The sequence below is a fragment of the Filicampus tigris genome, chromosome 18 (assembly GCF_054856515.1).
Source record: "Filicampus tigris isolate MCC_2025a chromosome 18, RoL_Ftig_1.0, whole genome shotgun sequence".
Lineage (NCBI taxonomy): Eukaryota > Metazoa > Chordata > Actinopteri > Syngnathiformes > Syngnathidae > Filicampus > Filicampus tigris.
The window spans coordinates 538,606-563,925 of NC_141234.1; the positions used below are offsets into that span (position 1 = coordinate 538,606).

A 25,320-nucleotide genomic window follows, 5' to 3' on the forward strand; every position below is an offset into this window, starting at 1 on the left:
TTGGACTACAAGAGGCTTACCTGTGAACGGTGCTCGCCCACGGAGAACTGAACGATGGCAAAGTTGGGCGATGTGCAGCTCCCGTCGATGCGCTCCACCGTGGATGAGTCGATCTTCAGCTCGCTGCTGATCTCGGCGCTCTGGATGAAGTCCTCCGTCTTCAGCTCCTCCACGCGCTTCAGCTCGCCGTCCGCCAGCTGGATGATGGATCCTTTGACGAAATAAGCTGGCAGAGACGGGGGAGCCGTCGCGCCGCTCATGGCCGGCGCCATCGACGGAACCACGGGCAGGTGGAGCTGGGCCCGAACCACCGTGCCCGAGGTGACCTTGCGATACGAGCCGCCGGGACTGTCTCGGGTTTCTCCTCTGTAGGCCTGGGCGGAGGACGTCACCACCTGGGACGTGGGGGGCTCCAGGGTGGTCAGCCCACTCCCGCTGACCGGGATGATGACAGGCTGGGCTCCTGCTATGAGCACATGTTGCTGTAGGCTGGTGTGGTAGCTGATTGGTGCGTGTTGGCTGCCGCTGGCCCCTGCTATGTAACCAATCACCGGGGACTGGGGGTAGATACCGCTCTGGGGGAGCCCCACGGAGAGCGCTTCCGCTGTCGAGTTGTGAGTGGTCTGTATAACGGTCTGTGGCGATAGGGGGCTGATAGCAGCTTTCAGATTGTCTACACTCACGGGGGGCGGAAATGTAAAAGAGTGGTTGGAGGACGAAAGGGTGCGGTTGACCGGCTTCCCTAGGAGAATGCTGCCTTTCTCCAGGTGCTTCCCAGGGCTGCCCCGGGACGGCGGAAGCTGGTGGTCCCCGTGGCTGTCGGGCATGAGCATGACGGATGTTCTCGGGGCCAACGGGTCGTGAGCGTAGTCCGACGGGAGAAGCAGCCGGCAGGCATCGTAGGCGTCACGCAATTTGACCGCTTTCTCCGGTGTGGCCCTGAACCTCCGGCTCCGCTCCAGTCCCCCGTTGTGAAGCTCTCTGGAGCCTGCACCGCCCTCCTCTCTTCGGGCACTTCCTACATCCGTGTAGTGCGCACCCTGGGTGTGATGGGGCTGGAGGGACGAGGTGGGAGGTGGGGGCATGGCGGAGGTGTACCGGATGGATGCTCGCTGTTGGTCATATTTGGAGGCTTGCGAGGAAGCAGCATGCGTCTCGGGGCGCGACGTCAATCTCTGAGAGGAGGAGAGGGGCGGAGGGGGAGGCGGAAGAAGTTGAGGGCTGATGTAGCTGGCGTATGGGGCGCTGTAAGGCGAGGTGATGAACTGAAGATTGGGTGGCAGTTGGGCGTAGTGGACCGTCCCTCCCACGTGAGTCTGGGAGAGGGGCGACGTGTAGACGGCAGGAAGGGACGAGACGAGCCTCATGGAGTCGGACGCGGGGGAGGGCGATTTATACTGGGCGGCGTCTGACTGGGCGGCACTACGAGAGAGGCCCGCGGTGCTCCCACCCCCGCCGGCCACGAGCCAGGCTATGCTGTCCGGGGCCTGGGGCTCGGCGGCGGGGGGCGGAGCGACAGGGGAACGGCTTTCCGACGGAAGCGTGCTGGGGGGAATCTCCCTCTTCTTTGGGGGCAGACATTCATTACTCCGTTCATGATTGGACTTCATCCTGATCGCTGCTCAAGTGCGTTCTTGATCCTTGCTTTTCCGTGATCTAATCTTCCTCGGGCTTTCGTTCTCACTTTCCACACTCCTTCTCCTTGTTGTCTAACCTTAAGGGCGTCGAGAAAAAGGGGGTCAAGTTACGGTCGGGTTTCCGAGGGTGACGCTAGGGTGAGCTCGAGAGCGTCACGACATCACACCTGCTGCTTCCGTCGAGGACGACGGGGGGCCGAGTGCGTCCTGCTTCATGCGGAATCATGGTCCCGCGAGCCTCCCGCCTCACGGTCCTGAAAGGCAAACCCAGCGGGAGAAAGTGAGCATTCGTTTCCGTTTTTTTTCACACAATCATGTAGTTGCCCGTGCATTTCAAACAAAGGTCACAGAAGAGGAACATTGCCGTCGCATTGTTCGCGCGTTCAGATGAGTCGATGCTTGGCAACGTCTGGGACAGCAAGAAACGCTTTCAGCACAACTCATTTTCTCTTAGAAACATTAAATCTGGTTGGCATGTCCATCATGAACAGACCCACAAAAAGCCTCAAGAGCCCGTGCCTATCAGGACAAAGGAAGTCCCTGGTTTTGGTACCAAGAGGCTCGTAAAGGCTTGTCGGAGTCCTCCAAAGATCGACTACTCTGGGACAGCGATAATTGCCTCCAACCCGAGCCAGTTTCTCTCAGGAACATGAACTTGCGTGGACACGCCTATCACGAGTAGACCAGACCAAAAATGACACACGACGTCTGCCATTTTGACTCGAAGCAACCGTTGTCAGAGAACGGACAAAGACTCGCTTTCATGCGCTCAGAAAAGGAGATGCGTGGCAAGGTCTGGGATGGCAGCAATTGCTTTCAACAACAAGCCCGTTTCTCTGGCAACACCAAATTTGGGAGGCGTGTCCTCGGTGCTGTCCAGGCCGCATTTTTGGAGGCAGCTGGCCTCATGACGCCGCGGACGTATTGTTGTGGCCTGTTGTGCGTGGACAGCAAATTTGTGTGTGATTGAGTGTGTGCATGTAAGTGCGTTTGCAGCGTCTGTTCTCTCACTTTGGCGTGAATCTCATACATAATGCAAAACGTATCTGAGCACACTCAGTTGCCCTGACACGTGTTTTCCAAACAAATCTGTACACGCGCACACACACACACACACACAATGTAGTTTGAGGAAGTTTGTTCGTTTGTTGAAAACGACGCTGCCTCGAGCACATAATGGCGGAGAACACCGCTGTGCTGTGCTGTATTTACTTTTACGGTATAGGAGGGCAATCGCCATCTGAGAGGAGACTGAGGGCAAAGTGCAGCCAAGTGGAGAGTGCGCAGTAGAAGAGTACAAAGACATGACCTACATTCGAGAAAGAGAGAGTATTGCCTCACTGAAACAAGACACCCACGTTCACTTGAAATGCTCAGTCACCTGAATCTCGCTGACTCGGCAGCGGCTGTACGTGCGTGTGCGCGCGCATGTGCGTGCGCGCGTGGTTATCAGATAACCTGTAATCCAAGATGACTGTCCTCCATGCGCTTCACTTCCCTCCCACACGCATTCACAAATACAATGATCTTACCCAAGTGTGTCAAGTGCATGTGTGCGTGTGTGCGTGTGAGAGAGAGAGAAAGAGAGGGGAGGCAATGCAAGCCAACCACAAAGCAAAACCGCACACTCATGCCTGACTACACGATTGTCCTTCTAAGGTCAAAACGCTCAAGAGTGCGTGCGCGCGCGCGTGTGTGTACGTGCGAGAGAGAGGCAACGAGAGATTGAGACCACCCTCGTGTAAAAACACACACCTCGTCATTCTCTTCAGAGGTGTAGATTAGAAAAAATAAAGTACCCCGGCTTAGTATCGTGCCCACTGCAATTGTTTCCAAAATAAATGAACAAATAAATAAATAAAATCAGCCCCCAAAGGCAGTTTCACTTTGCAAAATGACATTTGCAAGCTATGTCTACCACGAGTAGACGCACAAAAGAGTGTCAAGAAGCCATGCCGGGAAACACCCGGGAGGTTTTCGGGGTCCTTCTAAGGCCGACTCCTCCATCGTGGCATTTTGTCCAGATTTTGCCGCTAAACTTGAGAGACCACAAATGACTGAGGGTAAATTGGGAAAAGTTGAGGGCGGGGCCAAGCGAGTCTCAAGAATCCACTCCTGAAAAGAGACAGGAGGTCTGCCAGTATGGTCGAAGGCGGCCATATTGGGCTCATTTTGACCTTTGCCCTCCAAGATGGACCACTTCCAAGTTTGTGTCCACGGATGGATGGTGACAGACACTACATTGGGAAGAATTTGGAACGCGATGTAACAAGAATGCGGTGACAACGAATACGTAGTGATCACGTATGTTGCGGAAGAAGAGTCACGATGCCAAGGCTGATCGGCGCCTCCAGAGAAGAAAGATATCGACACCGAGCGTTCATTTTCCTCCACTTCTGGAGACCAGATGTCAACACGGAGCAATTGCTATCGAGCCGCATGGCTGCTCTTGAGGAGACGAGAACAAATGCTGTGTCTAGCCTTGAGAGTTTTTCACGCAAGTACGTCGACCCGATAGTGACATGACTTGCCAGCGAAAAACAAGTTGGATGACTTGCACTTTTTTAGTGTGCGTGTTGTTTTTTAGCCTTCAGCAACACGCTGAGAGGAGACGATTGTGAGCGAGAAAGTAGGACAGGCCTTGTACGTGCGTACGAATCACACGCACGCGCGCACACATCTGACGCGTCAACCAAAATCAACAGTGGAATATCCACATTTTGTACCCACGTGCATGCATACATACACACAAATGACAAGGACACACACGTACACACGCAGGTGTGTACTCACCTCGGGTCGCCCCCTCTCGCTCCATTGCTCTCTCTCTTTTACTCCACACACTGTAGTCATTCTCCGTGGCTTCCTCTTACGCTACACACGCACCCACACAGTGACACACAAACCTCGGCTCGGCTAAATCCTGACGGCGAGAAAGCAGCTCCCTTGCTATCAGGCACGCAGGTATCCTCACTCTCCCTTGCGCGCGCACACACACACACACACACACACACACACACGTGCATGCACACAAGATGCGCACCGACGTGCAGAAAGTGGTCGCACAAACTTGCACACGCCCACGGGGAGGGAGTCCCGCATGCGGAGCACTGAAGCCTATTACGCAAGGGCTTGAATGAGTGCCCGACACGCGCGCGCGCTTGGCAAAATGTCCCAAAGAAAAACGTCCTTGTAATAAGAAAAAGGTGGGATGTCAAGGGTGGTGACACACACACACACACACACACACACACACCCCACACACACACACCCTCATTGAAAAAAGAGGCAGGCGTGCCAGCTGGCTTTTGAGGCCCGAAGAGCGCTTCCAAGCAGACGGAGGCGACGACGGAAGGGACGGCTGTGCCGTGGCCAGCCAAAGTTGTCCGGACGAGGCCGACTGGACCGCGTCCGGCCGGCGGCCCCCCCGCGTTTTGCCACAGTGAGAAGGAGGCTGAGCCGATTAGGGACGTTAGCCGACGCCTCCGCCGCCAGCACGTAGACACCGACGTCGTCAGTATCGACAACTATCGTCGCTTTTCGTCCAGCCGAGCTGTCGCGAGAACAGTACGAAACACGTTTGTACGAGATAAAAAGTGCCGGCATTTCTTTCCGACTGTGCGCCGGCTCCCGTTAGCCACCAGATGTGAGGATGGATCACTTGTTTTCCAAAGTCAGGTGACCCACTTCCACCCGGTCCCAACCGAGGGGCACAAACCTCAGCACTTCCTGTTTGGGTTTGCCCCACTTCCTGCGGATGGTATGCTCCCGATCCTGACTGTCCTCGTCATACGTGGACAAGCGACTCCTATTTTGGTCCGGCTCTGGAGGAAGTACAAATACGATATTTCACAACCAGACCAGACGGCGGTCATCTACTTCCTGTTCCTTACGTGAGGACGACCGTCTCGCTCAGTCACTAGGAGGCAACGCGTCCGTATACTGTCCAAACACACGACCGACAAGGATCTTTGTCATGTACGTTTGTGTATTTAGTTGAATCTAATTGTTGGTATCCACATGTATTGTTGCTCGTCTTAGTTGACATGTATGCAATTAAGGAGCCAGATATCCACCTATATCACTCGGTTCCAAATTTTGTATCGTTTTCTGTACCCAATTCCAGAGAGCAGCTAACGGCACGCATCGTTGTTATCGACATGCATCCTTGGGTAAGCACGTCAAAGTTCGACAAGTATCGTTGGTATCCATACTTATCGGTGGATTCAAAGACTTTGTACCGGTTCATCTCTAATCGAGCGGAGCAGATACCGGCATGTATCGTTAGCGATACATTTCATCGATATGTTTCGTCTCTCATGAAGGGAACCGGACATTGACAAGTATCATGGTTTTGAGCATGTATCACTTTTATGAGATAAAGGAGCCAGATATTTAACATGTCATCATTGGGTCAACATTTCGCATCAGTATTGACACGTATCATTATTTTGATCAAATTAAGGATACTAACAGTTAACATTGGAGTTCTTCAAATACAAATATATATCAATGAAGGACCAGACATTGACACGTATCATTGTTTCGTGTCGAATCAACCAGACCAGATATTGACATGTATCACTGGTATCAACGCGTATCGTCGGCTTTTTATCTGATTAAGGAGACCGGAAAGGGGGGAGTGTGTCATTGTTTTTAGTACCTTGTTGCCGCATCATAAGAGTAGCATAGCCGTGTGCAAAAGCGGCTCGTAGAAGGTCATGGGCTGGCGTTGCTCTTCTGCGTTGCGGATGCGTCGCCATACCAGCACACCACTTGCGTGTCAACATTACATAATCGTGTCATCAACCTGCACTCGCTGAACTGAAGGCCGTCGGCCCGTCGCGTACACTCGGCGGCAAACACCTCACACATTTTTTTTCCCCTTTCCTTTTCTTTTAATGCTCCAGAGAGGGCCAGGCGACAGGGTCCACTCGTACGCAGCCCATTCACAAATAGTCGGCGTCCCCACCACACGCACACGCACACACACACACACACACACACACACACACAAATGAGTTCGTGTGAGGATTTAGGAGGGAGTGGAAGGGATGGGCAAATCACCACTAAGCTCCTCTATTGCTGTATAATCCCACAGAGTACACACACGCGCACCCACACGCACGCACGCACGCACGCACGCGCACGAGAACAAAAGCAGCCGCGCCACATGCAGGCAAAAGTCCAAGACAACAACATTGGCGTGTTTTTGCAAAGACAAAGTACGCATGTCTGACCTCCGTACGATTCCATCATTTCAAAAACGGATTGAGCGACAAAGTGTCGGCTTTGACACGTGGGAAGGAGCATTGAAATTGTGGCAAACAACGACACGAGCACGCATTTTTTTGCAGGATGCCGCTTGCTCATTCCAATATTTCGTGAAGCATTTTCCATTCATGTTTTGGTATTTGTCTCAAGTATTTGGGATTTATTTGGTATTTTACCCAAGCTTTTCTATGTCTTAATGTCATTTTTATTTGTAGTTTTTCTCGAATATGACTGTATTTGTTTTGTATTGTACTTTTTCGGTTAACATTTTGTATTAGTATATTTGTGTCTTTTATCAAATAATATATAATCATCTTTTTTTTTTTTTTATTAATTATTATATAATAAAAAATATGATTCGTTTTCCCTTATCATTTATGGATTTTTTTTCAAATGTTGTTGTCAAATATGATTGTGTTTTTACATAATACATCTTTTTGCATTTTCCTATTTTGTCTTTCAAATTTGAATGCGCCACTATTCCACCTTTTCATCATCACTTGTCTCCACGTGCCGCCAGGCCGGCATGTGAGCGAGACATTGTCCAAGTTTTACGTCCTGAAGAAACTGGATGCCCCCTGCCATGTCCCGATGGCATGAAAGCTGCGCAAACATGAACGCTGGCGTTGTACTGAACGCTGCGCTCGGCGTGGACAGACAAGGCCGCTCATTCAACAACGGGGACCGTCGCCACAGGTGTCGGCATGCCGCACAATAGCGTGTACACACGAACGTACCGAATAGCGCGCTCTCAAGTGCATGGATGCAATCATGATGAATAGTCAGAGTGCAGCGACAAATTGAGCAATTTCCTGGGTGGCACGACGGCGCAACAAAAGTGAACGTTTCAGTAAGGAAACAAACGCCACGTTGAGTTTTTGCACGAGTGTTAGAATGGACTCAAGAAGACTTGTTATTGACATGTATCAACATGTCTGCATGTATCATTTCTAAGGAACGAACTGGAGTTGATATGGACGTAGCGGGCGGTAGTTTTTTTTATGCCTTCAAACCAAATATCAACATGTCATTTTGGTGTAATGAAGCAGACTTGATATCAACATGCATTGTTTCTTCACCCAATGAACACTCAATACCGACCTGTATTTTTTTTTTAACTCAATAGAGTAATGTAATCCATTAAATGCAATTAGCACAATATAATTCATTAAAATGTAATTAAAGTGATTTGACATGAACATGTATCATTGTTTGCATCTACTCAAGACCGGATATCAACATGCCTCACTTTTTAAAATATCATTCAGGGCACCAGATATCGACACGTCACGCTGGTATCGGCATATATCGTTTCAAATGTTGAATCATTGTGGAGAACAGATTTCAACCTGGAATATTGGTATGGACATATGGCCTGTCTCTGGATTTAATCTGATTAAGGAGCCCAGAGCGGTAAATACGGAGGCTAGAAATGGACACGTCACAAAAAGGAGGCCTGATATCGACACTCAACATTGGTATCGGCACGTCACCCGCCACGCCAAGTCCTCGCAAAGTGACACAAGCGGGATGCCGCTCTTGTTGTTGCTGCATTCCCACACAAGGCAGGCAACGCCAGGAGCACTTTTCCCATCCACGGAGGAGCCAAGAGATCCCCCAGCAGCCAACAATAGCGCACACTCGCGCGCACGCACGCTGAGGATGTTGCCGGCGAGCGTACGACGCGTCTTCCGACACAAAAGGAGCCGACAAAGACCACAAAAGCTTGTTTTGCTTCAAGTGCTTTCCAGTGCCCGGGAGGCAAGTGAGCCGATTTGAAGATTGCCTTCGATTCTCCGTCACGGTAATGACGACTCGGAGTGCTGTTTGTGCTTGCGTGATGGATGGCGCGCGCTCCCGTGCGCTCCCGCGGCACAATAATAACAATAAAAACAAACGAAGGTAAGCACGCCTCAATGGTTCCCAAAACTAACACGAGACCTGCCTGTCGGAATTTAATGATGCGGTTTCATTTACAAAAAGCCTTGTTTACTTTCTGCCGCTGCAAACTTTCGGTTATCAACACGCATCGGTATTTCCAGAATAATGATACGTGTTGATCGCTGGTCTCCTTAGCAAAAAAAAAAAAAAAATGATACATGTCGATATTTGGCCTCCTTAGCTACAGTGTATAGGAAGCAATGATCCATGTTTGGCTATACGGTCTTGCCAATTACATTCCAAAACTGCACCGTGTGTTGATAGTGGCCTATCAAAAGCCAGATGTTGATATCAGGTCTTCGGAGTTTGAAATAAAACGAGACCAGAATGATGTCCATGGATGGTCTCCTCAATTACTGTTGAACAATACAAACAGAAAATGCTGATCGTGGTCTATTTCAGAATCGGTAGCTCATCCGGTGCCAAGCGCTGCCAGACGCTTTCCCACAATGCACTGCGACCAAGAAAAAGAAGAAAGGACCAACGTTATGACACTGATGGAGGATTTCCCACGTGCGAACATGCTGAAAACACGCCGCCTGACGTCAGACGCATTTTGTTGATTCATTATTTTGGTAGCTCTATTGGTCATCAATATATTTGTCAATATGTTTGCCTTTCTTTAAACAATACAATGGACAACCGAGGGGATACATAGCTATATATAATCCAATATTACATTATTCATTACAAACTAATACTGTATTTGTGCCCCTCTCATTTGATTTTTTTTGGTGTGGTGTTCAAAGCGGGCACGAAAAGTGGCGAGTGCGCGACGGGTGGCGGTGGCGGCGGCGGCGGCGGCGGCCGGACAGATGGAGCCGACGAGAGCGAAAGACAAAGCGGAGAAAAAGAAAGCGAGCAAAACAGATGGTGCATGGCGGAGAAGAGGCAGAGAGGAACTCACTGGGAGGACAACACTGAGTCAGTCGGCCAGACGCAGCAGGGGAGAGAGAGCGAGAGAGGACGGATGAATTTACAAAAAAAAAAAGAGCGAGCAAGGGAGGATGCGGGATGAAGGATTTTATTCGAAAACTGCACTAGGAAATGATAACAGATGTCCCGCGTGGAGTCAGCCCAGGCTGGGGAACACCAAAGGTCACTGAACACACCTCCAAAACACATTCCCTACATGAGCTCGTTTGTACTCCTACCACCTTCGCGAAACCTGGGAAATTCCCAAGCCCTAGCTGGGAAGCTACAGGACGGGACAAAAAAAAAGATGCTGACGATAAAGAAAAGGTCACTTAAGACCCCACTGAAACACTTCCTGGACAGGAGGCGAGATCATGGGGTTTGGACTCGTGTTGCTTTCATGAAAAGTGACAAAATCCCAACCTCGAAGTGGGCGGCCAAAGGACAGGCAAACCGATGCCTCAAAAACGTCACTAAAGGTGCCATCCATCCATCCATTATCCGAGCCGCTTTATCCATCCAAACACCAAGTGCACATGATGTTGGTTGGACTGACGCTGCTGCCTTCATGAAACCCGGGAATTGCCCGACCTCTAACACGGAGGCTAAAGGAGAGACAAAATACATTTCAGATATGACAACGGTCCCTGAAAGCGCCGGTTATTTGGCGTCATGCTGCCCTCATGAAAACCAGGCCATTTCTGGACAGAAGCGTCAACGGACGCCATCGTGACCTCAACCTGAGTTGCTTTGCGGCCTGACGTGCTGTCTGACAGCTGTTTGCTTGGCGCGAGCACAAGCGCGCGTGCGTGTGCTTGTAACATACAGGAAATGCCTTCTTCCACCGCAGCCCTACTTTTGCTCCGCTTTGCCCTAACTGTCATTCCGCAGGGGAGGAGGAGAAAAGTCAAGTTAAAAATAAAAAACTACATTTTGGAGAGTAAAAAAAAAAAAAAAAAAAAGGAAAGTCCTACCCTAACCCTACTTTTCCCTGGATAAAATGACTGCTTTTTTTAAAGTCTTTTTTACAATAACCTTTTTATGGTTTTTACACAAGAATTACAGGCAAGTGAGATTTTTTTTTTGTCATTGTCATTTTCATTTGACGTTGTAAAACCTTTTTAGGAAGTTATATTTTCGGTGAGTTCAAAAAATCGGACATTTAAAAGGAATTCCATTTTTTTTTTAATTCCAAAAAGCTATATTTTTATCAATGTATTAATTTGTTGTTAAATAAATAAATATTGAGTCATTTTTCAAGTAGCATTTTTTTCTGGAAAAGTGTTTTTTTTCTATTTTTTTTTTTAGAAATGTTCATCAAAAAAAGATGTTGGGTTTTTTTTTCCCCAAGAATGAAGACAGCTGGGATAGGCTCCGCTCCAGCACGCCGACGACCCTGGTGAGGGTAAGCGGTTTGGATAATGAATGGATGGCTGGATGAAGTATTTTTTTCAAGACAAAAAAAACACTCAATGGTGTCCTGTTTGAAATCGGTCGCTAACCAAACCAGCAGCACTGCAACACTAGCCACTGCTACTAAGATGGAAATAAAGGGTGTGCGTTGGGGTGATGCGGCCAACGACCTTGAGTAACCCCGGCTGCTGGGTGCCGCTGCTGCTGCTGCCGCCGCCGCCGCCGCTGTGAAGGGCTCTGCTAATGCATTGATTTGTGTGCGCGCGTGCGTGCGTGCGCGAGAGAGAGAGGGGATGACATCATTACGAGAGCAGGGCGCTGGCTGGCGGCTTCCTGCCACGAGCAGAACGCGAGAGCGTGATCTCATCTCACACATTCTGACAAGGTCAAAGACAAGCGTGCTAAGCCATGAAGTCATCCAAATCCAGTGGACACATTCAAGTAGTGGTTGTGCAGGTTGAAGGCTGCGTTCCAATAAAATATTGTTGATTTTCGATGAGCTTGCATTCCGTTCAGCATTCATTTATTTGGATTTTTATGACTTTTTGGGGGGTCATATTTCGGATGAATTATATTTCAGTTTTTTATTACTACACAGTTGATCTGACGTTGGCAATATTTTGGAGATTTTGTATGCAGTTTCTTTTTCTCACACTGTATGTGTTATGTAGGGATCTTTGCATTATTGTTTGGAAACTAAAAAGGAGCGTAAAACCTGTTTATTTGTAAAATATGATTCAAAATAGATAAATTGATATATTTATCATAGATTTTTTTGGGGGGGTGACATTTTGTTATTGATCTTATTTTAATGCATTTGACATTTAAGGAATTTTCAAATTGTCAAGACGATATGAGAAACGTAAATATTGTCAATATCGGAAAGTACTTGACTGCCCTTCCCTAGTGCGCGCCGCCCCGCAAGCATTTATAGCTAGACACACCCACGCGCGCGCGCGATAAAGCAGAACCGGCTCGACAGGCCGTATTTTTCTTGTCAGCGTCTCGTCAATCCAACGGGAAGCGCACGCTTGTCGCCGACCGCAACGTACGCCGGCGGGCTTCCTCCGACCGTTTATGACGTCCGCTGACTTGCGCGCGCTGCTGTTGTGCTGAACGCAACGGTTGCAACGGCGACATCCCACCTCTGCTGGCTTCATTCTGCCTAAAAGGCGGCAAAATGCAGTGCTTGTGGATCCTGCGCACACAAAACAGGACGGACAAGTTCACCGTGCGTGCGTGTGTGTGTGTGAGTGTTGCTTTCTGCCTGTTATACAATCCATATTGTATAACAAGTGGCAGCGAGTGGGCGGCTCCCACCATCTGGCGAGATGAAACCCCTGCCGTCGCTCGCTCGCTCCACACACTGTATGTCGACGTGCTTGTTTGCGTGTGTGCGCGCGTGTCTTCCCGGCAGCTACGAATAGTAACGGCGTCGCGTACAGTCGGCTGGCTTGCACAGTTCACGCCTGCAGCCAGCGAGTTGACAGAGAAGAGGTGGGCGACCTCTGACCTGCTTTTTGGCTCCTTGAGACTTTTTGCTGCATCAAAACACGTCATGAATTGCGAAACATTGGAGCAAGTTTTATCAAGGGCAAAAATGGCCCACAAATGTCCGTTTGAAAGCAAGATGGCGGACTGTCAGCCAGTGGCTTTTTGAGATTGTTTTGTGTTTGTGGGGACACTCGTGATAGCTTGACTGTGCCTACCAAAGTTCAGGTCGCAAAGCGAGGCTGGCTTCAAGGATTGAATTCAAACCAAATTTCGGCCAAAATGACAATTTGAAAGCAATATGGCGGACTTGTTGTTTCTTGTAGCTTATCCTTTTGTGCCTCTACTCAGGCCTTCCAAATGTCATGTTTCCAATCAAAACTGCTTTTAGGGGCTGTACTTTGACCAAGTACCAAACAAACAAAAATGGCAGACTTCATGTGTCTTTTCAGGTCTGGCTTCATGAGACATTTTTGCGGGTCTGCTCTGGATACTCCCGATGGACAATTTTACTAGCAAACGTCACGTCACACAAGTTCCGGGGGCTACATTTTCAAAAAGGAGCCGATGGTAAAAAGCTCACACACAGGAAGTGCTACGAACAAGACGTTGACTCAAGCGGGCGGGCGGGCGGGCGGGTGCTTCTTCCTCGAGGCCATGTCTCCCATTCGCTTTCGCTATCAGCGGGAGACGCATCCGGCCCGGTTTGTAGCGCCGCACGTTTCCGTGGCGACGCAGGACAAACAAAACGCAACTCGCAAGGAAGAAACGCACACTGTAAATACGGTGACGACAGATTTCACTCTATCGAGCAGTCGGCTGTTGTTGCCATGGCGAGGAGAAGCTATTTTAAGTTGAGCGACTCCGCCCCCCTCTTTCACACGCGCGCGCGCGCGCGCACCTGCAAGTGCAAAAGAAACCTGCAATGAGTAATTGCACTCCCACCTGAGAGGTCACGCCGCATATACAGCACAGCACTTGCTTGACATGACAGTCTGATGGCGTGCGGCTGATTTGTAACGCTAGCTCCTCGACCGCAAATTGCAAAAAGCCCCGCTCGAATAAAACGAGTCATGAAATGCAGAATGCCTTCTTTAATCCAAGCGAAATCATCTGCCAATAAAACAAGCAGAACAAAAGGAGCAATAAGTCAGTACTAAGTGATTTTGGAGATGGAACGGTGAGCCCGCCGCTGCCGGCCACAAGCAAGAGAACAGGTGACGCCCACAAATCACGCTCAGCTCTCGAACGCTTTGGCTATAAATAGAAGCGGTTGCCCAGGGCGCCGGCCTCGACGTAGGCCAACGGCATAAAGGTGAGCGCGGCCCGACGTCCGCGACGTTGGAAGCACACGCCCGCCAATTTGGGCTCCCTGATGACGTCGTTGACGTTTGGAGCCAAAAGGCGACGCAACGTCCAAGACGCTTTCCTTAGCGTTAAAGACGCGAGTGACACATTCCTCGCTAATCCGACAACTTTTTCCCATCCACGAGTAATCGAACGACGAGTAAGCTTCAGGTAGTCCGCTTGCGTGGCTGCTTTAGAGTGCCTCGTTGTAAACGTCCGCAAGGACCCAGAAAAACGTGGTGAGGGTGTAGTAAGGCGGGGGGGGGTTTTTGCGAAAGACATTTTTGCGAAAGACATTTTCCAACCGCTGGAGCCTTTTTTGGACTTGAGTTTTGCAGGAATTATGAGCACGGCCATACGTTGCGGTTGGTTCCGCATTGCAACTAGTAACCCGCCAAACAAACAAAGAAAGGAAGAAGAAGATACTCCTCCATGCTTTGACGTATGCGCGAGTCCCGATTGATTTATGACCCACGGGGCCACACAGGATGTCGTTTTCCACTTTCCGTCTCGCATTTCGCTTCCATATGCGCATCGGGCACGTCAGCACAAACAGGCGCCGCGCGCACACACACACACGCACACGCACCGTACAAAAGCAAGACGGGCACCGATGCGACTCGGCGGGCCGACACAAAAGCGGACGTGCGCTCCTGCCCCACTTCCGACGCTATTTTGGGGCGGGGGTGCACCCAAACAAGGCGCCCCGATGTCAACTCCGATGAGACAAGCTCGTTCCACGCGAGTCCATTTGCGGCGGCGCTGGCAGCCGCGAGCACATGGAGGAGCTTGACCGCGGGGAGCGCCGAGGGGGATTCGTTGCTAATTTGAGACGATTGTCACCGCCGGCTGCCGTCTCCGCCCGAGAGAGAAGGAGCGGGCCCGGCCTGTGAGCCATTTACACTTCAAATAATCCAAGAAAGGCAAGAGACTCCTCTCTCTGTTCTGGCGGATTCTCGCAGCCCAGTTGGGGAATAGGAAAATCAAAGCAGGATTTGCAAACACGCCCAGAGGAGGACTTTTTGGGGTTTTTTTTTTTTTTTGCTTCTTGCCCAAAGAAGTGCGAGAGCGCGTTAATGAGCAGGTTCAAATGGTGTGGTGAAAGGATGAAGAGGAGAGATGATGGCGGGCCAGGGATGGAGAGGAAGATGACAAGAGGACACAGGAGGACACAAGGGGACACAAGAGGACACAAGGGGACACAAGAGGACACAAGGGGACACAAGGTCAAGAGGAGCTGGGAGGACGAAACATTAAGAAGGAGAGAGGAGCGCCTTGTGGAGGCAGGAACGCCTTTGGAATTCTTCCCGACTCGAGCGCGACGGCATGGCGATTCTTCGAGCAACTGTGGAGGTCCACGCTATAGAAACGCGTGCGCCGTCATCTGCAAGTTGGCTGTCAAGAGGTCTCACCTGAGAGGAGGCCGCAGATCGAGGCGGAGGAGGTGGAGCCCGCAGTAGCGTTGATGTTCGGCGGAGAGGCAAAAGAGCGCCGCCTCGGGTTTTTGCCGCGGGTGGCGCCAACCCCGGTGGAGGGCAAACGGTCTTCTGGGCTGCGAGTCCAAATGAGTCCGCCTTCAGGGCCTGGCAACATTCCCTGGAGAAAAAAATGCAACACCCCATGAAATGAAAATGGCTTGCATTCATTCAAACTTTGATTTCCCCCGAGCTTGTGACTCACCGGCGGGCGTACGAGAAACAAGTCAATGAGCAATGAGCGCAACTACGGCCGCATTGCAGGATCAAGTTGGTGGGGGGGCTTTGAGGGGCCCTTGGGGAACACACTCATGTATGGGGAATCTTCAAAGCCACACACGCGCGCGCGCACGCACGCACGCACACAGCCGGAGCGCTCTACGCAAACAAAAGACATAGCGGCTACCCACGCATGCATGGTAATAATCGGCTGCCTTTTCATCTAACAAGTCTCTGCGCTCCTCTCAAAATTCTCAGAATGGACTTGCTGCAACACACACACACACCCAAAATGGTGTGCCATCCTAATATATGCCTGCATGGCATAAAAGTTGAGTAAGCGCACTATTTTCTCTTGGTCTTGCACTCTATAAATACTCCATTTACTGAAAGCAAAAAGACAAAGGAATAGTCCAAACTATCTCATTCAAAGCTTCACTTTGCTTTTGCTAAGCAGAGCGGCAGCACCTCGCAAGACACGTAAGCATTGTCAGAGCTGTCAGAGGCGGTGAGCGCCACGTGAAAAGACGCGGCGTGTCGGCCATTTTGGTTGGAAGCTGCCCAATTTGCCATTTTCACCAGTCGGATATTTGGGGGGGAAATTCAGCCCCTGAATCCACTTTCCATTTCCAGGGGTCCTTCAGCACCTGCAACATGGAATTTGGTTGAGCTGTTTATCGCAAGTAGGCCCACCAAATGGTCTGAAGAAGCCATGCCTGAAGGTCAGCCATCTTGGTTTGAGGCGGCCGCCTTCGCTTCTCTTGCCAGGGCTACGAATGTTGTCCTGAGGCTTCAAAGCGCAAAACCTGAAGACGAGCAGCGAGCGCTTGCAGGAATGTCGAGAATTCCATTGCCTGATCGCCCGCCAAACGCTCGCATTTTATTCTTCTGTGTGCAATTTGCAATGTGCCTTTGGAGATGCCAAACGCGCCCCTCCCTATAAAGTCACCACTGAATCAGCGCACCGAGACCATTAAGCTAAGAAAAAGCACAATCATGTGACGGCTTTGACCCCTGCTCGCTCGTATGAACTCGTCAAACAACCAAAGAAGCCGGCGGCGGGCGGGCGAGCGGCAGGCGGGCGGGCGGGCGGCGGCAGGCGGGCCGGTTGGCGGCTCGCTTTTTCGTCTCGGCGCCGGGAGGCCGGCGGTCAAAGCGAGACGCGTCCGAGCGCCGAGGCCACGGAGCCCATCTGCGCATTGCGCCGCCCAACGCTGACCCGCCGGCCTTGTTGACATAACCCGGGGTCAGGCGGCGTTGAGGGATCAAAACGCTGGCCTCTTTTACGCGCCGCCGCAATGACCGCAACTCCCATTGTTGGTCATGTCGCGTCTGCCGTCTGTGCAGCATACCCACGTGGAGACAATCACAGCAAACGTGTCCACGCCGAAGGGACCGCTGCATATCGTTGCCACGGCGCAATCTCTCAACTCCCGTCAGCGCGCAAAGATGAGCAATGAGTCGAAGGGAAATCTTCAAACGCGTTGCCGGGGTGGTCTCAGGTCGGCCAACGCGCGCTGGAGTGTCTGCATGATTAAAAGAGCGAAAGTGGGGCAGACGCACGCTTGGAGCTGTGTGAAATTGCTGCAGTTCCTGCGCGCGCACACACACGCCAACGCGCACGCCTGCCCACTTGGCATGAGCGCAAGTTTGCCTTCAGCTGACCTTCACCTTCAACCTGCGCCCTGAAATAAAGGACGCGCGTGTTCCGACCGACTCATTTGGAGCGCGCGTCTCAAATTTGGGAACAGATTTGATGTGGACTTGGATTTGTGGGGGTTTTAAAGATTTCTTCTTTTTTTTTTAAATAGAGCACGATCAAGATGTGAAATTTACATTTCAAATTCCACAACTCACTTGTCGCAGCAACTATTTTTCCAACGTACTTTCTCATTATTTGTGGAAGAAAAGGATTTGGACCCAAAAAGACGGTTCCAAATACAAGTTTCCAGATGAAGCCAAACGTGATTTCCGAGTGACCGAAGAGGTTGCTCTTCCTGGGAAGGGCCGAGCGACGCGAAAGGGGCTTCGGTTCGGCTTCGGTTCGGCTTCGGTTCGGCTTCCGTCCGGCTTCCGTCCGGCTTCTGTCCGGCTTCTGTCCGGCTTCTGTTGGGCTTCGGTTCTGCTTCGGTTCTGCTTCGGTTCTGCTTCCGTTCGGCTTCGGTTCGGCTTCCGTTCGGCTTCCGTTCGGCTTCCGTCCGGCTTCCGTCCGGCTTCTGTTGGGCTTCGGTTCGGCTTCAGTTCTGCTTCTGTTCGGCTTCGGTTCGGCTTCTTTTTGGTTTCTGTTGGGCTTCTGTTTGGCTTCGGGAGCTGCGTCCCAGGTTGCGCACGTGGCGGCGTGGCCGGCACACCCGACGCCTCTTTGTTCACACGTCTCCACCGCCGTCTCTAGTTTGGATAAGAGAAAGTCAACAGTGTCTTCACGATTCACCTTTTTGTTTGTTTTGTTTTGCGTCTGGAGTGAGCGACAAATGTTTGCTTGCGTCGGCAGCCCGAGGTCATCGTCGGAGAACAGCCCTCTGTTTTCCTGATGAGGCTTAAGCGCGCCGCCGGCTCCGCGCTCGGACGAGGCCTTCTGAAAGCGACTCTTTTCCGGGGCTTGCGCCCAAACAACGAGTTCGAGCGGCCACGCCGTTGAGTTTGGCCGCACTCTCCACCCGCAAACGGGACAAGGGGAAACATTCTTGGGGTTTCATCTTTGACGACGAATCCTCGGTTTTGCCGCCGCATGCATTGTCCCAAAAACTCCGCTTCTTCCCAACCCCATGTCGCGCATCTGTCTGGCATCTGTGGCTCCAATCTGGTCGCAACGGGACCAAACCTCCAGTAATCCTTCTTTGGGAGCCACGATATGAAAACCTTGCTGCGTCTTTTCAGGCGTGGCTTCCTGAGACTTTTTGGTGGCTCTCCGAAACTAGCAAATGTCACGCCGTGTCATTTTCCACACCGCTTATCCTGTGCAGGGTCGCGGGGAGGTGCTGCACGGAGCCGATCCCAGCTGACTATGGGCGAAAGGCGCAAATCTCTTGTTGCTGACGGATATTGGCTTCGGGGGCTGCATTTCCAAACAATTTGAAGATGAGCAAAACAGCACTACACTGAACCAAAATGGCAGACTTTCTGTCATTTTGGGCAAGACTTTTTTGTGTGCCTACTCAGGATAGACATGTTTACAGAGTTCCATGTTGCCAAGTGAAACCGGCTTCGTGGGATGAATTTTCAAACGTTCCTTGGGGACTAAAGGGATGTCTGGCAAATGGCAAAAATCTCCCTAAAACGCTCACTTCTGCCCAAAATGTGTCTTTTCAGGCATGATGTCTTGAGACCTTTTGGTGGTCTGCTCATGATAGACACGCCTACCACATTGCATGCTACTCGGTCAAACTGACTTCAGGGGCTGGATTTTTAATCAAAAGGGTACTTTTGAGCCTAAATGGCAGACCTCCTGTGTCTTTTTGGGCATGGCATGACTTTTTGGTGGGCCTACTCATGACAGACAAGTCTGCCAAATCTCATGTTGCTCAGTGAAACTGGATTCGGGGGGCTGGGTTTTTTTTCGTTTTTTTTTTTTTTTTTAAATCCAGCGGATGCTAGCAAGCTGATTTTTGGTGGGCCAAATACACCAAAAGAAATCATCCTCTGGGGCATTTTTGAAGGACTGATCACGATTAATATCGATGAAGAAACAGAGCGATTCATGAGTGTCTTCCCACTGCCGAAAAAAAGTTCAAATAAAAACTTGCAAATCCAGCAGCTTCTTAGCCGCCTTGTGCAAGCTTTGTGGGGATTACATCATCAGAGGTTGGCGCAGCGGAGTGGATGTGAGTTTCTTCTCGATTGGTGCTCAGGGGAAGGAGGAGTTGATGGGGGGGCTTGAGTGGAGGCACTTTCTCTCCTTCCACTTTGCACCGGAGTTGCTACTTGTCCGCAAACAACATCTGGAGAAGATTAGTGAGGTAGTGTCCGTGCAAATCCGCAAACCATCACTTCCGCGGGGGAAAACAGTTCACAAGGTCCCGGCGGCTACAAAAGCCGAGCTCGTCGCGAAAGACACAAATGGGCCGTGTCATGAATTCCATTGAGGCTTCTCAGTCGTGACCAGAGGTGGCTAATCCACAGAAAATCAACTGAGCTCGTCTACCTGCCGGTTGAGTAGAAGCACCTGTGGCTAAAGCCAAACCGTGGCAGGGTTTTGACTTTCTGGACCTGGATTACAGATTAGCGTTAGCGCTGGTTTCCTGCTGCGGCAACATTGAAGTTGTATCATTGTTTCTGATTTTCCCCCCCCATACAAGGTTTACAAAATCCTGTCGTTCAGACGACATTTGCCTTGGACTGCCATGATATGAGTGGATTTATATCTTGATTGACTTTATGGTTACGGTTCAATTTTTCCCTCATCTATAAATTGGGGAACATAGGACTTCAAACATGGCCGTTTCAGCATAGGCGTTATTTACACATAAAACCAAGGAGGCATTATCTAAATTAGGGAAATAAAAAGTCTTTACTGTTTTTAATCAAATTATACAAAAATGATCCATACGTGCAGGTCTTATGTTTTTTTAAATCAATCCATCCATCTATCAGCTGTATCTAGTCATAGCTACCTAGCTAACTACAAGTGCTGAATATTTAGCTAAATATTTAGCTAGCCAGCCACAGTGACGAAGCTAACTATGTTTCCAGCTTTTATCTGTATTTATCCTACTATTTTATTCAATTTAGTGAGCTAGCTGTGCGTGTAGCTAACTCTATCTATTATCTCATCTGCGTAAATTGTGGTGAGAAGAGGCTGGCCGAGGCAGAAACGATGTACTTGAGCGCCTAAGTAAGTCTTTGCGGTCTCCGGCCACAATGACGACGTCGTTGACCACATGCACACCCTTCAAGTGCGTTCAAATGCTCTCCAAGAGTGTCTCCGGAAAGGGCTCGCTATTACCCCCAGCTCCACCCCCGCACCCCCCGCAATCCTTTCCGTGTTTTGGTGGCGTTTGCTGTCAGCTGGCAAATGCACTCACTCGGCGCTCCGTGTCGGGGAGTCGCGCCGGAGTTAGCGCGGGGGGAAATTTGCCAGCAGAGCTAATGGCCATTCATGTAGCGTTAAAGCGAGCCAACGGGGCGCACGCCCGAAAACCAGACGCACTCTGCCGCAAGGGGGGGGGGGGGGACAAAGAGGGGGTGAGGCCAACTTTTCAATCAAAAAGATGCTCTGGTGGTTCAAGTTTTGAGGCTAATGGACGACCAGAGGCCAGAAAAGCAGGAGAGAGTCTGCTCGCTATTATTTGGATTGAATTGTATTGATTTATTCTTTTAATTCATTGATTAGATTGACATTGTTTCAGTCTTTTCAGGAGAGGAAGCAAAAACAAACAATTAAAATAATGTGGTGTGGCTAATAATAAGTGCGGCTGTGTTCAAAAGGAACGAATCACATTCAACTTTCGGATTAAAGTTCAGCTGTTCTAATATGGATTTTTTTTGAATGAAGTTTTATTTTTTATACATAATTTCAATTTAACTGTACTTACATGTTTCTTTTTTATTTGTATTCTATTTGAGATGATTTTTGGTTTTTTTGCTCAGTGCTGCATAAACAGTGGCGCGAGAGTAAGGCTGCGGTCTTTTACTTTTAAGAACACCATTCCGAAGAAAAGCCCACCGAACATAAGGGCGCGGAGACAAATTAAATTTAACGATCAACCTTGTGCACTTTTATGCACGGGGCCATCAAGTTTATACTCGACTGTAACTGGAGCCGCCACGGACGTCGATTAGGGCCCACCGTGAAGTCTGCGCAGTAAAAGTGACTAAGAGGGGCTTCAACCTCCGACTGCTTTTCATACTTTCCCATAAAAGCCATTAAAGAGGAACCCGGTGGTAATCATTTCCCGTTCTGTCAACTTTTCTTCTCCCCACCGCAGGTATTTTCCCTGGGCCGGCCCATGAGGACGGGCGGCTGCGTGCGTGCGTGCGTGCGTGCGTGCGTGCCTGCCTGCCTGCCTGCCTGCCTGCCTGCCTGCCTGCCTGCCTGCCTGCCTGCCTGCCTGCCTGCCTGCCTGCCTGCGTGCGTGCCTGCGTTGTTTCCATGCACAAGTCAGTTGACAAAGTTCGAGTAAAATTCCGCCTGGTAGAAATAAATCACACACTGGGAACACAACAGTTAAGTTACTGTTGAAACACTGACATGAAGGCCCCATCATAATTGTGCTACAAACTACAACAGCAATTATGAGTATTCAAAATGAGCTCATAATAGTCGGAGACAGCATGTTTTCCTTAGCGACAATCGGCGCTACGACAGGCGGCGGGGCCGCCGCTATTGGCGAGAGATAAGGAGCCCACCGCTCATAGCGAAAAGCCACAAATAATGCAGCGGGATTGCCACGAGAAAAGACGGCATCTTTTTAACGCCACAATATTGGGTTGCTAACCAAAACAGCAGCTCCTTTCATGCTGGATCAATCCAAAGATTCAAGTAGTGAGTCCAAAAAAAAAAAGCACACACACCCCAGGCGGCTACTTGCGGAAATTCCGTCTTTGGCGCATAATCCGGCAGACAAACATAGAATCAAACAGGGGACGGGCGACAACCAAAGCACGCTGAAGATCCTTGGTGGAGGGAAGAAAGTCTCTCCGAGTCCCAAAAGAACAAATTCCACCGCCGCCAAACAAGCCGGCGTGTTTTCAAGCTGCAATCAGGCGGCCTCTCCTCAGCCAACAATGCGCGACGTGTCTTCGTCGGCGCAATCTAGGTCACGGCGCCGCACTACGGCGCGCCAGCAAAACAACAACCACAACAACAACAACAACAACAACAACACTAGCGGCATAGTCGGGGAGCAAATTGGTCACTCGCTCCACTGTGGCCCTCAACATTCTTTTGGTTCATAATCCAGGATTCACAGCAGCCCGACTGAGGGCATTGTGAGTTTAAACAGCAGCCGCATAGACAGGTAGCAAGCCAGTCATTCCAACAAGGCCCTCAACACTTGTTTTGTTTTTGTCCCGCTGACTCATGCGAGACTTAGCTGAGGCACTGCGGGTTGAGACACTAGTAGCTGCATAGACAGCTTGCAACCAGGTCACCCCAATACGACTCAACGTTTTCATGACCTAATCAACTCATGAGTCAGGGTAGTCCCGATTGTCCAACTACAGTTGAAACTCTCGCCGCATAGTGGAGCCGCAAACCGGTCGCTGCGATATGTCTCTCAACGTTCTTTTGATCAGAATCAATGGGTGATTTGCAACAGCCCTAAATTGCAGGATTATACGCTGGCTGCATAGACGGGTAGCAGCACAGTCATTCCAAGATACCTCTCAACATGTATTCATTGTTGGATAAATAAAGCCTAATTTGGGGATTTACACAAGACACATAGTCGGGCTGCAAGCCTGCACGCTTATTATGTTGACCACGATCAACTGATGATTTGCGACAGCCCGCACAGGGGAAAAAATCGGCGTTTCAATACTAGCTGCATAGACGGGTCGTAAGGGGGTCGCTCCGATATGGGCGGCATTTGCAAGGACATCCGGCAGTCAATGAAATGCCGTCATTGTCCTGTCCGGATGCTTTCAACCGCCCTCCCCTGGCCGCCGGCCGCCGGCCGCGCACTCCGTTTCGGCGTCCCGCGGGGGCCAAACGCTGGACATGAATTGCCAGCATGCGCCAAGCACAACAGCAGCGTAGGGTGGGCTTGGCTATTGCACCGATTGTTTTTTTCGCTGGCTTTTTTCCTGTTATTGAATTCCATTCTCTCAAATGCGTATCGGCTCCTCCCCGCTTGGCCCCCCGTCAGCGCGAGTCCATTGTTGCTGCCCACGCAGCTTTCTAGTGTCTGAATCCGCGATTTGAACTCGCATGCGCTGCAATGGGCGCATTCGCACCGGCGCGTGCGGTTCAGTCGGCTGCCATAAGATTGTGTAAAGCGCGCTGAGGGGGCGGAGCTGGACGATGCAGTCGCATGATCGGTCCGTGCAAAAAATGCGTCCCTCCCAACGCTAACGACGGACAATTAGAGGCCGAGGCGTCATAATGGCCAGCCCTTTGACTACAGCTCGGCTCACGGGTCAGACCCGTTTGTACTCAAAAGCGTGTGCGTGCGTCTGCAGATGTAACAGCAGGATTGATCGGCGAACCGCTGCTGGAACTTGCACATGCACATCCCAAAAAAAAGGGAAAAAAAACCCCATCATTTTGGTTCAAAACGGCTATTTTGTCGCTTTAGTATCACCCATTAAAATGATATTTCAAAAATACTGCCAGCAAAACACAGAAGATTTAGTGGACCCACCAAAAAGGTCTCAAGAAGCCATGTGTGAAAAGACACAGAAGGTCTTCCATTTTGCTTCAAAGCAGCCAAATTTGACACCCTCTGGAATGCTTTCTAAGAACACAGCACCGCAAGCCACTTTCATTCAACAACGCGACATTTGGTAGGCAGCTCGATCATGAGTAGACCCACCAAAAAGTCTCAAGAAGTCGGCCATTTTTGTTTTTAGCTGGCTTCTTTTTCCCCCATGTCAAGGAGCCCTTCAAAGAGAAACTCCTGGAAAGGTTGACCGGATTTCAACCGCATTTGCTCGACAAACGGGTGACGCCGCCTTGCAAGAATTTGGAGCGTGACGACCGTGGCGATTTACGGCACGCTAAAGCTGTCTCTTACTGCCGTTAGTTACAATGTCGCGTTGTTCTATTCGGAGCGAGCGTCGCCATTTGTCAGGCTGACCGCGGGACACGTCAACACGCGCGCACGCGATGAGACGTTACCTACGCAAACACCTGTTATGCTAACGAAGCGCCTTGCTGCACGCGGCGACACAAAGCGACACAAAAGGAGGCGACGCCCGCGCAGCCACGAGGTTCAGAACGCAGAGCATTCCGCCGTCAACACACACACGGCACGGAACCATTTTCACTTCCACCCATAAAGACACCAGCAGACGTTTCCCGGATCAATCAATATGGAACAGTTTGTGCCAACGATTGCTTCAACGTCAACAATCAGCCCCAATTAGCGAAATCGGTTATACTGCCGACGCCGTCACGGAAGCAGGAGTCCAGGACATTTTTAAGACACACAAACATTCACTCATCGCAATACGGGAAAAAAAATAAGCAGCAATGATCGCCGAAAATTCTGCTGATTGGGCAAAATCGCTTGTCAATTAATCAAGTCTAGATCCGCATCAAACTCTGCTCAAGATAACATTGGCGCGGAAACAGGAGTTCAGGACGTTCACAACACAAGACTCTTCAATGTCATTAAAGACAGCGCTGAATCCGTTCGTCAAACATTCATTTTTGGAATCAGGTCACGTGACCACCGCTAGCATTTGGCTGCAGTGAGCATGATTAGGATGCCGGTGACCTCTGACCTCTACAAGTCACCCAGAAGGAAAAATACATAAATAAACATTTTGGAGAGGGGAAATGAAAACAAAGCAAGTGAAATTAGGTGGTTGTACAAGTGTGCACACCCTCTTAGAACCTTCACGCTTCTGTTAGAAAGCAAAAAAAAAACGGCTGAAGTTCATCCATCCATCCATTTTCCAAAGCGCATACCAGTTCGCAGAGGGTGCGCACACTTGTGCAAACTTGA

General features: G+C 50.3%; 1 protein-coding gene across 3 annotated transcripts in view; it reads right to left on the reverse strand.

Moving 5' to 3' along the window:
- Nucleotides 1–25,320, reverse strand: part of atxn1a (ataxin 1a) — a 35,345-nt gene that overhangs the window by 6,919 nt on the left and 3,106 nt on the right. Inside the window, exons 2-5 of one of the 3 annotated variants that reach the window (XM_086014609.1) lie at nt 15,431–15,614; nt 6,301–9,306; nt 1,805–1,891; nt 21–1,714 (exon numbers count right to left, since the gene is read on the reverse strand). In XM_086014609.1, coding sequence (XP_085870735.1) covers nt 21–1,610 — 1,590 coding nt within the window. In that variant the 5' untranslated portion in view covers nt 1,611–1,714; nt 1,805–1,891; nt 6,301–9,306; nt 15,431–15,614. Of the gene's footprint in view, nt 1–20; nt 1,715–1,804; nt 1,892–4,430; nt 5,691–6,300; nt 9,307–15,430; nt 15,615–25,320 lie in introns of those variants that run through there. The other 2 variants (XM_086014608.1, XM_086014610.1) reach the window with 2 other exon arrangements.